Raw genomic sequence first — 12,327 nt, 5'->3', positions numbered from 1 at the left:
TGGCCTTAAACTCTCAATCTTCTGACTCACAAGATTGTTACCATCAGAGCCATGTAAAAGTATTAACAATTATAAAAACATAAATTACGTTTTGGAGGAAATAGGGAAAGTAAATTATGGATTAGAAACAAAGTGCTAAAGAAACTGGCAACACGTGGATTCTAGAGTTGTTGCGTGCACTTGAAATGTAAATTCTCTCTCTCTCTCTACAGACGCTGCCAGGTATGCTGAGTTTCTGCAACACTGTATTATCTTAGATCTCAAGCACCTGCAATATTTTGCCTTAATAATGGATTCATGGTGTAGGTTTGATCGGTGAAGTTGCTTTCTACTCAGTCCACATTACGTACTTAGGCAAACACTATTGTCATCACTTCAAAGCAGTATTGTCACATTTCATTGCTGAATCGATATGTTTCCACAATCCAGTGGCACCATCCTCTCGGTGTCTCCCATTCAAAATTCATCATCACCATCACCATCACTGGAAAGGTATCGACTGTGAGACAGGGGCTTGACGCCTTGCTGCACGTTTGCTTAAACAGTTTTGTGCATAATTGTTGGCTTTTTTGTTTTTTTTTTCATAAATAAAAGACCTAAATCACAATGTTCGCCATTTAAAGTAAAACGTGAATAAAACCATTGCGTCACAGTAAAAAAAAACACGATTGTTTCCGACGGGAAAGTGCTGCAGGCTGCAGGGCCTAACCTGAGGCGGAAGAGGGAAGTTATTTTGAGTGTTCACTGCAGATCCACCTTAATCGCTGCCTGTGGATTCCATCACCTGACAAACCAGCTCCCCGCGCCGCCATTTTGACGCTCAGTGCCCGCCCGAGAAAGCGGAAGGAAAAGCCGGGCGGGCACGGGCAGGAGGAGGAGGAGTAGGGATCATCTTCACCCCCTCGGAAAATATCATCGGGAGTCCCGTCAGATACTCCCCCTTTGAAATCAGACATGTGCGAAAGCCGTGCCTGTTCGATTGGTTAATCGAGGGGTGGGGGGGAATTAAAAGTCGTTCAGTTTTGATTAGTAAGGGTTTCAATTTGGGCCAAAAAAACCGTGTAGTTTTGTTAACACTCACCCCCCCCCCCCAATTGTTTAAATCAGGTTTTATATAGAGCCCGAGTGTGAACGGGAAGTGTGTGTGTTGTGTTGGAGGGGTGGGAAAATTTCTGAGCGGTATTTTTTTCGGGTATTTCTGGTCGCCTGTTTACCTGAGAAAGGCTCGCGCTGTTGAATCATGTCGGGTCAGTCGATCACGGACCGTATCACCGCAGCCCAGCACAGTGTCACCGGCTCAGCTGTTACCAAGGCGGCCTGTAAAGCCACTACACACGAAGTGATGGGCCCCAAGAAGAAGCACCTTGATTGTGAGTACTCCAAATTAGAGTGTGAAAGACCGAGTGCGGTCGGAGACAGGCCTCTCTCTCTCTTCCAGTTGCTAAGTGACCATTTCTCCGCCTGATCGTTAGTTCCGTGTACTTGCTGCTTTTTGTCTTAAATCGGAAATTTTAATGATTTAAGCGAAAACTTTGTGCAAACACAAAAATACCCCCCCGCCTCCAACGGCACGTTAATTTGTTTTCATTAGTTCATGTCTCTCTCTTCCTAAATCCCCTTCAGTTACAAAAGCCGAGGTGGAAAGTGCTGCAATTGGCCGACTCATTTGGAATTGGAGATAAACCTGAACTTGGGCAGTATCCCAATTCATTGGGACAAGACTAGACCTAAATTCCACAGCATTAGTGTTATTTATTCCAACTTTTTACATGAATGTAACCCACTTAAAAATATAATACTTGTTTGATAACGTACCAATTTTACGCTTTTGTTTTCTTGACAATTCTGCGTAAAACGGAACCGAGGTATTGCACAGTGTAACAAAGTTGAAATAGTAACGGAACACCCCCACACACATACACTCGATCTGTATCTCCTACCAGCGCACACGTATAAGCTTATAATTCGTTTTGAAGAATTACGTTTTATTTTGCTCAAAAAATGTATGAATCCATGTACAGGTAAAACTATACAGCGGGTTTCAGTCTGACATGGCATTAGGACAGACCGATTTCACGCCTATTTGTTTAAAAAGCTGAGATATCTTGAATGTAATTTCAAAAAAATGTTCTGGGATTTACATATCCAAGCATATCCCATTATAATAAGACGAAAGCTTTAATCTAAGGTTGTTCACTGTATCTCCCTTAACTATAAATTCTGTGAGCATGATCTTAATCTCTTCAATGACCTGATGAAGGAGCGGCGCTCAGAAAACTACTGCTTCCAAATAAACCTGATGGACTATAACCTGGTGTTGTGATTTTTAACTTTGTCCACTCCAATCCAAAACCAGGACTTCTAAGTCATGGAAAATTTACTAGCAGCCCTCCTGTGGAATGAATGCACCACTAAAGTAGGACTCAAACACTGCAATGCACCCAGACTTTGGTACAACTACAATGAATAGTGATGGTAGGTAAAGTAAAATCAGGGTCGAGATACTATCTTTCCCAGAGAAGAGTTAAATATCATCAACTTATTACCATGATTTAAGTGAGTGGCTGAGTCAGGATGCAGGTTTATGTTTAGAGTATTGAAGAGTAGAATGGACCACCTCCATTGTCTTTATTAATTTGCTTAACCAGAGTAAGTTTGAACCTGGATAGTAGCTTTAAGTGGTTGTGCTGTTACAGATTTCATGGGCAGTCTGAGTTACTGTAGCAGTCTGCTGTTTACATAAATATTGTAGTTGAGTGATGATATGGGCTCTAACTTTCTATCACACGGCTGAATGGAAATCTATACCTTCCATTGTAAAGTGTTGGACAAATTTGTAGGTTGATAACCAATCTGTTTGGCTGTGCTATAAATTGCCTTCCTTGCCCATCAAGTTCTAGAATGAGACTCGAACTCAGCAACTGACTTAGAGATGGGTGGTATGATTGTCTCATTGATAAAAGACTAAATAGTAGGTAGGTTGCTTCAATTATTCTGTTCTTAAAGAGCATGTTTAATAGAAGTAGATCATGGAAAGATCAAGAGTTGGTATAATTTGCTCGCAAAATTTTAAGAATCCAAAAAAGAGAGAATTATTTGATAACATGATAAATGATCTGTTTGATTTCAACAATAGTAAATCATCACAAATTACTCATTAGCATAGGGTTCTGAGGAAGCAGCTTTACTTTCAGCATTAAAGAATCAATGTGCTGTTCTACAGAGAAGAATAGAATCCCCACAGTGTGGAAACAGGCCCTTTGGCCCAACAAGTCCACACCAACCCTCCAAAGAGCAATCCACCCAGGCCCCTATTACTCTACATTTACCCCTGACTAATGCAATTAACCTACCCATCCCTGAACACTATGGCCAATTCAGTCTAACCTGCACATCTTTGGTACAACTTTGGCAGGAAACTGGAGCACCTGGAGGAAACCCACAGAGGCACAGGGACAATGTGCAGATTCCACAGAGTCTCCCAAGGCTGGAATTGAACCCAGGTCCCTGGCTTTGAGGCAGCACTGCTAACCACTGAGCTGCTGTGCCACCCCAGAAACTTGGATCAATGTACTCAGTCCATTATACAAGTTTATACTATGTTACAGAGCTGGGTTGGTGACTTTAATTAATGGAATGAAAAAGATTCAAAGTAGCACATGTTTAGTATAGATTTTAGTCTATGCTTTCCAGCTGTGAAAGCAATGCAATTTTAAAATAGATGGTTGTCCTGACAAGCAGTTGTTGCCCACATCTGAACTTTCCTTTTGGAGGAAAGGTGGATTACAAGGAGGTAAATGCTACTTGGCTCCTAGAAGTTGAGAAAACTATAGTCATGAGTACCGGTGTAATTTAAATGTATTGATCAGTTCATGAACGCTTTTACACTTACATGATCAGTGGAGTTGGGGGAGAGATTTCTGGCACACATTTCAGAGCTACCTAATTATCAAATCTGCAGCTGACTTTAATGAGTAAAATCAAATTTGGGAATGTAGACATAAATAGAATCTTTTTGAGCAAGGAATGTGCGTTTTGAGCCTGCAGCTCTGTAAACTTATTTTCAAGTGCCATCAAGTTTATTTTCTGTAATTTTATCTACAACAGTTGAGAAAATTTTGAAATATATCTTCTTATGTTGAGTTCTTTTCTCGTGACTCTACATTTGTTAGCAAGTTTTTAAGGAAGATTATTGTTGCAATGTTTGGGACTTTGGGTCTCAAAGGTTAACTCCCTTATCCCCTGAATAAAAGATGAGTGGGCCAATATTTATTGCCCATCCCTAGGTGCTCTTAAGGTGGTGGTGAAATGCTTTCAGAATTATGAAACACTGCAGTCTGATATAGACATGCCAACTGTGATGTTAGAAAGGGAGTTCCAGAATAATGACCCAGTGACAGTGAAGGAATGGTGAGACAATGCAAGTCAGGATTGAGTGTGGCTTTGAGGTGAACTTGCTAATTGTGGTCGCCCCACTTATCTACTGCTCTCATCCTTCTGGATGGTAATGGTCGTGGATTGGAAGATGCTGTCTAAGAACCATTGAATTTCTGCACTGCAACATGTAGATAGTATTAAGTGTTGAAACTGAAGATCGTTGGTAGTGGGAATGAATTTGCCAGTCGAGCAGGCTGCTTTGTTCTGGATGATGTGAAGTGTTGATGGACCTGCATTCATCCAGGCATGTGGGAAGTGAGATTCCAACATGCTTCCTGACTTGAGCCTTGTAGATGGTGGACAGGCTTTGTGGAGTCAGGAGGTGAGTTACTTATTTGCTGTTGAATTCCTAGTCTCTGACTTACCTCTTGTTGCTGCAACATTTAAAAGCATTGTCCAGTTTGGTTTCTGGTCAATGGTAACCCCGAGGATATTGATAGTGAAGCATTCGATGTCAATGAGTCATGGTGATGCCATCTTTCTCTTCTTTAAAAATGAGAAATCCATTGCATTGGAGCTGTGCACTGTTTATATAGCTGGATATATATTTATTTTGCCTTTTCATTAGGTGTTTCACAATATAATATCACTGCCTGGCTTATGAGAGAATATTGAGGCAGTAATAGTTACTTGATTATTGAAACGAAGGTGACTTAATTTTAAGTCTTATGTTTTAAACTGAATCCTTTTTTTTAAAAAAGTGCTTCTTCCACCTTTTTTCTTGAAACTGAAAGACTGCAGGAAAGGAGTAAAAATATTTCTGGAGAAGTTAAGATAATACTTTTGAAGGTTGGGACATGTTTGGAAGTGCTAGTAAGTGCACTTTGAAAAATTTGAGTTAATTTGTTAGCACAGATTGACCAACTATTGGTTGAGAATGTGCTGTATTCCATAGTTGGTACCTGTATTTCTGCGTTCAAAGACTTTAAAGGAGGAAATAGGTAACTGACAAAAATCAAAATTCTGTGGAAAGTCAAAGCATTGCAGAATCTGGATATTTTAATCAATGTTCAGAAATGTTGTTCCACTTGTTTCAGATGTGGGACTTGAACCAAGGCTTTCTGGCTCAGAGGTAGTGGCACTACCACTGCACCACAAGAACTGTTTGTAGAATCTATATAGGATGAAATTGGGAACCATTGGGTAAATGTTACTACTTTGTAGACTATATGGATGTCTAAAAGCAAGTCATTATCGGTTCTTCAAAATATTCCGTAGATGTTAGAATACACAAAGGAAACAAAGGTGTATGTAGTTTGCCTATTTAGACTTTCAAAAACTAAGATATTTATGGCAAAGATAGTAATGTAATATAATTAATGTAGCCAAATGGACAGATAATTAAAAGGCTAATGAAATGCTTTTACACTTGTTTTTAAAAAATCAGACTGAAGCAATATTGGGTTCCACAGCTTTATTTTTTGATTACTCTTATTTTGTACATATTGTAAATTTTCTGGTTTGGGAATATCTAAGCAATGGTGAAATTTACTAATCTGAAATTCAATATATTGCAAATTGAGCTTTTTAACAGACCGCAGAGTAGATGAATAAATGACACATGCAGTCTAATCGAGAGAAATGCACAGTGATGCGAATATGGTGGGGGGACAAATATCTATCTTAACTGGCAAAATCCTAAAATGGAGTGAAACAAAGGGACCCTTGAGTGGCAGTGAAAATAAGTATTGCTGTGAAAGAGCCATATGGCAACTTTTCCTCTTTTTTTTTTTGGTTTTGTAACGTTCCTCTAGATACAATGTTGAACTAGAGATCTTTCATCATATTTGGCAATATTGTATAATGTTTGTGACATGCATTTATGAAATCAATAGAAATGGTTGAATATAGATTACCAGGTTATTACATAGCTGAGAAATTGCAATTATTACGAAAGAACTTGCACTATCTATTGGATCTGAGAAGGTTCAAGCCTTAAAATCTTTTGAAATGCTCTTGCAGAACAAATTTTAATGTTTGAGGGGTTAGTAGCATTGTTACTAGACTAGTAAGTCAGAGCTCCATGTAATCGGCGGAGTTGGGTTTAAATCATACCATGGCAGATGATATTTGATTTTTAAAAAATCTAAAATTAAAAATAGAATGCCAATGAAAGTATTGTTATCCATAAACATTGATTTTTATTTGGGGGTGGTGGTGGCAGCAATGGCCTAGTGGTATTATTGCTAGACTATTAATCCAGAAACTCGTTAATGTTTTGGGAACCTGGGTTCAAATTCTGCCATGATTGAATTCAAATTCCATAAAGAACTCAATTAAGGTTTGAATCTTAACCGTGAAACCCATCTGTTTTAATATCCTTTAGCAAAGGAAATCTGTCGTCCTTACCTGATCTGACGTAGTGTCTCTAGGCTCACAGTGATGTGGTTGACTCTTAATTGCCTGTTGGGCAATTAGGAATGGGCAATAAACACAGGCCTAGCCAGACATGCCCTTTACGGTGAATGATTTTTTTCAAAACAAGAACTGGTAAAGGAATTAAAGGGGAGGAAACTGCCATCTCTATCTGCTCTAACATTGCTGTGGACTTGAAGCCAAACCTATGTGGTTGACCTTTAACTGCCCTCTGAAATCCCCCAGCAAATCACAAAGCCATATCAACAGTTAAAGTCCAAGAATGTTCACCATTAATGATTCTGTTACTGAAGCAGCCTTTGTCCAGTGAACAATATCCAGGTTGGGGCTGATAAGTGGCAAGTGTAATTCATGCTGAACAGGCAGTGACCATCTCAAAGAATCTGACCTATGTCCTATGAATTTTTTAAAATCAAATTCAAAAACATTGCTATAATTTAATCCTGACTGCTGCCATCCTAGGGGTTACCATTGATCAGGAACTGGACTAGCAATATAAATAATCCGATTACAAGATCAGGTCAGAGGCTAGGAATCCTCCAGTGAGTAACTTGCCTCCTGACTTCCCAAAGCCAATCCATAATCTAAAATGTCAGTGTGACGGAGTCCTTCCCATTGCCCAGATAGGTGCAGCTGCAACAATGCTAAAGAAGCTTGACTGAGCAGTCCGCAAGATTGATAACATTCACAAACATTTGCACCCTGCACCACTGACTCTTTGCAGCAATGCTTACCATCTACAAGGTGCACTGCAGAAATTCAAAGCTTCGAGAGCAGCACCTTGCAAATGATGACTCTTGTTTTCTGTCTGCCTATCCGTTCTGTCACTCTGATTTTACATGCTAATCTCTTATGAAGGCTTTTAATAAAGCCTTCATTTTTGAAATTCCAAGTAAACCACATCTACTGGTTCCTCATCAACTCCACTAGTTACATCCTCAAATTCTCGCAGATTTGTCAAGCATGATCTCTCTTTTTCATTAATCCATGCTGACGGTCTGTCTGATCCTGTGATAGTTTTCAGTGTTCTGCTACTAAATCTTTTACAACGGACTGTAGCATTTTCCCTACTACCAATGATGGGCTAACTGGTCTGTAATTCTGTTTTCTCCCCACCTTTTTCAAATAGTGGGTTTACATTAATTACCCTCCAGGTCTTTGGAACAGTTCCACAGTCTACAGAATTTTGAAAGATGACCATTCAGTGCATCCAGCATTTGTGATCATTTTCTTCAAAAGGAATTGGACTTGGGAAAAGTACCCTTCTTCCTTGAATGAATGTCACTGGGTCAGAATCTTAGCACTCCCTTGCTAATAGCATGTTGCATCTACCTATACCAAAAGGATTATGCAGTTCAAGAAAAAGTTCACCACCACCTTCTCAAGGAGATATTGGGCGATAAATGTTGGCCCAACCTGTGGTGCCTGCATGTAATGAGTGAATGTTTAAAAAGATTCCACACCAGCTCACCTGTTGTAAAAAGGATTTGTCATCCAACTACATCCATAGCAGGGCACTTCTTGTTTAGTTGCAAGGGCTGTTTTTGACATTTTCTGGAGCACTACCTTTTTTTTTTCAGGGCTACTTTATGGTTTTCAGTGGCTTGTTCTTTATTTCCGTTACCTAGTTTATTAGGTCAGGCAGTCATATAACAGTGCATTTTGTAATTGGATTTGTACAGAACCCTAAGTGGATGAATTCATCAATGTCCTCATTGTTTTCCTTCCCATTACATTTAAAGCTACAATGCAAGGGGAAGGCATTAATTTCTTGGGCATCACAGTAATTTTAATTGGCAAAGAAAACAGGCATAAATTAGCAAAAGTATTTTGGAAAATAACTAACAGTCCTACATACATACAGCCATCTCCCTAAATGCACCTTCTGCATAACTGAAATTGTAGCTTGTTTTTCAATTGCATGTGCACAAAGATGGGAGATCTTAGAGATAGTTATTGCTCTGCTCTGTTGACTACAAATCTAATATCAAGTCATTTAAATTCACAATTAACATTGTTCATTACAATAGCATTCACTTTATTTTACTCCATATCATGGTTCCTGGCCTCCACTCACTTTCTTTCATAAGAATTTCTGTATTGGATTTCATTACCTCCTGTAATGTCAAACATTGCAGCACATGGAATAAAGTGGAAGTGCTTCGAGGAAGGGAGAGTTTGACATCTGAGATGGTTGTACTGTTGGTGAGTGTTATAGGGATCAGATGGAGCAAGTTCATGAAGGAATTTTTAAAAAAAAACAATTGAGGTACTAAAGGAGTTAATATAGACAGCAAAGTTAGAGATTTTGGATAAGCAGGATTTAAGAGGTGGAGTAAAACATTAGACATATTAATATGAGTGAGTGGTTTGTTGATGCAGAATGGGAAACTAACCAGATATTGAAATAGTTGAGTCTGAGACCGGTGACAAATGTGTAGGAGGACTTCGGCAGGTGGGCTGATACAAGACAATAGGGGGGAAAGCTTTGGAAAAGGTACAATCAGTCATTTCAAAACCTGAAGAGAATTTGATGTGGTGGTAAAATCACAAGGTCAATCATGCCAGGTGTTTGTAATTTTGGTTCAGGATATTGCATTGTTGTGGCAGAGACAGAAAGCATTGCAGCAATGGCAACCTGGAAATTGCAGTAAAGACTGGCAACTATTTGTTCAATAATTTGAGTGCTTGCAAATACAGAAAGTTGACGGTGGTTGATGTGTGTTTGAGGAGCCATTTACAATGTCTGTTAGGGCACAGAAGTCTCACTAAATGTCCAAATAGAAAATGTTTGATTTTTAAAATTATTTTGATGAAACAGTTCCTAGTGATGTCAATAAATGCAACATTCATGTTGCACTGGTCATATAACCTGTTAATGTTACTTTTAAACTAATTTTAAATTTTTGAATCGGTTATTAATAACTAGTTGGTTTTTGGGTAAGTTTGTGGAAATTAAAGTTAATTTTATCCACTTAGAGTTGCATGTGAGACTGATCAGCCAGTTGTGCATTCTTTTGAGGTTTTCTTTATGTATGATTTATACCGAGATTGTTGATTTGTTGAGGGAAATGATGTAAGAAATAGGCTGGAAATAGCATTTTTGGGAAAAGAAAGAATAAATCAGTAAAGTGGAAAGCAATCTCAGCATATTTTTAAAAAATCAGTTTCTATTCAAATGCTGTATCAGTTTATTATTTGCATTCCACTGTAAAATTGTGGCCTTCCTTTTAGCTTCCCTTTATCCCACTATAATCTTTTTTAAAAATCCTAATTTTGTTTCTATTTACTACTTGCATCCTTCTCTTCTCTGCTGTATATCTTGTGTGGGTTCCTTTCTAAGTTCCTCAGTAGTATTAATATACATTGATGAATTTCCCCCTTGAATAAATAACTTGCCAAAAAAAGGAACAACAATTTTTAGATTTCTCCTGTAATAAATTATGGCTTGGAACTGAGGATTGAGGGTACAGTGTTTGAGTGGGAAATCAAAGCAACTCTTGATTGAAGTGCACCAAAGTTGGAAATGAGATCTGAATAGCTACCCCTCCCATCAATGATTCCATCTCATTCATGCTTTCTGCACCAGTTCCTACGATTGTTTTTCTTTTACCCCCTATTATTGCTTCATCAGCCAAAGGATATGCTTCTGGAAGAGAGAGAAGGAGGAAATCTGTGATTGGAGGAGCTGGAGCAGCCTGAATGGAAGAGACGACAAAAGTTAAAACACTAGTGTACTTTTGCAACTTGGAGACACGGGTGGGGGGGAAGGGTGGGGTGGTGAAAAGGTGATTTGAAATTCTGCCTCTGAATCTCAAATTGGGAGTCAACTTATCATTGACATTTATACCCCTCCTGTGGGAATTATTTACTTTATAAAATTCATTTTTCATTTTTGGTGATTTAATTGAGGTGGGGGAAGGGGGCAGGTTCTGACAATTGCTACATATGATCCACTGAGACATGCCATCTTTATTTTTATATATAAATTGCTCCCTCCTCCCAACACCTCCAGTGACAAAAACATTTTATTTCAATGTAAAAGAGTTGGGATCTAAAGTCTGGTTGAAGATTTGTTGGGATCTCAATGCCATCATTGGATTGGCAAGGGAGGGTCATCAAAATGGTAGATCTGATGAAGATAAAGCCATCACAGCAGTATCTCTGACACAGGTGTGTAGTGGTGAGGGGCAACAGGCTTTATTGCTCTTTTTTTTTCACGTTTTTTAATGTGAAGTTTAAGATGTCCCATATCCCTTCTAAAACCTACCCCCCCCCCCCCCCCCCCCCCCCCCCCGGCCCCAAAACCTTTTTGGGATCTGGCTTTCAAGTTTACATGTTAAACACTTTACAATAGTTTTCTTTTTGCACTAAATTATGTTTATATAAAGTCAACAGTGGAGACAAAAGTGTATAGTGGGAGAAATCAAACTTTTTCATCTTGCGCTGAGTTTCTCATTTTGTCAGTATCTTTTAGAAGGAAGCTTAGAATAAGCTTGTGATTCCAATTTTGATAATTTGAAACTTTCAAGAAGTCTCTAAAAAACCAAGATAGCCTGTTTTTCCTTTTTGTGGGGGGGGGGAGGAGGGGGAGGAGAACAGCAGCAGCACAGGGTGGAGAGGGGATGGTGGGAAGGAAAAGAAAAGGAACAAAGATAAGCTGACAGAGCAGATACGTCCTGGGCTGAGAATCCCTACTGCACTGCCATCTTAATTTCAGTATTCTTACTACATGATTTCAGAAGTCTTGCTTGTATTTCTCAGATGTTTTTGCCAAAAGGGGGCAGCGTGTGAATTTCCTTCAGCTGGAAAGAAGCCTGTCAACCAGCAAAAACCTCATTGCTAATGGGAGGACTAGACCAGCAATAGCATGATAGACTCAGAATTATACTTGAGCAATGTCCCAGACATGACCATCCCTGTCCCATTAGCAGGACAGAATCTCGGATGGCATTGATATTCAGTCAAGAGTCCAGAACATTGCTTCTGGACCTGTGAAGTCTCATAGCATCAGGTCAAACATGGGCAAGGCAACCTCTTGCTGATGCACCAGTTGTAAACACTGTATAGGAAGGTATACAAGCTAGCCAAGTCCTGAAGGGCATTCCTGCTATTCTGCGTCTGTGGCAGATGGTGAGGAGCAAACCTACTTGAGTCTCCTCTTCGCTAACGTACCTTTTTGCAGGTGCATTTCTGATTCTCTTGGTCAGAGTGACCACATCATATTGTGTGACACTACCATTGTGCTAACAGGATAGATTTCAAACCGATCTCTGCGCAAAACTGGGTATTGATGAAGTCCTGTGAGCCTTCAACGAAACTGTATTTATCAATCTTAAACTTCCAAGACCCAGTATATCCCATATTGTACCAGTAAAATCCAGTTGGGAGATCAACCCTGGCTCCATGAAGAGTGCAGAAGAGCATGCCAGGAGCATTCTGTTATATCTGAAATCATGTGTGAACCTGGTGAAACAAGATCATGGAACCAGTTGTATGCCAAATAGTGGAAGC

The 12,327-nt window shown here is 39.3% G+C and overlaps 1 protein-coding gene across 3 annotated transcripts in view; it reads left to right on the top strand.

Annotated features, from left to right (window-relative positions):
- The first annotated feature begins 745 nt into the window (after positions 1 to 745).
- Positions 746 to 12,327, top strand: part of si:ch211-200p22.4 (phosphatidylinositol-binding clathrin assembly protein) — a 162,699-nt gene continuing 151,117 nt past the window's right edge. Inside the window, exon 1 of one of the 3 annotated variants that reach the window (XM_060832539.1) lies at positions 746 to 1,370. In XM_060832539.1, the coding sequence (XP_060688522.1) occupies positions 1,241 to 1,370 (130 nt within the window). In that variant the 5' untranslated portion in view covers positions 746 to 1,240. The remainder of the gene's footprint in view (positions 1,371 to 12,327) is intronic. The other 2 variants (XM_060832540.1, XM_060832541.1) reach the window with 2 other exon arrangements.

This window comes from Hemiscyllium ocellatum, chromosome 11 (genome assembly GCF_020745735.1).
Source record: "Hemiscyllium ocellatum isolate sHemOce1 chromosome 11, sHemOce1.pat.X.cur, whole genome shotgun sequence".
NCBI lineage: Eukaryota > Metazoa > Chordata > Chondrichthyes > Orectolobiformes > Hemiscylliidae > Hemiscyllium > Hemiscyllium ocellatum.
The sequence above is the reverse complement of the archived record's forward strand: the minus strand, read 5'-3'. Positions and strand labels throughout refer to the sequence as shown.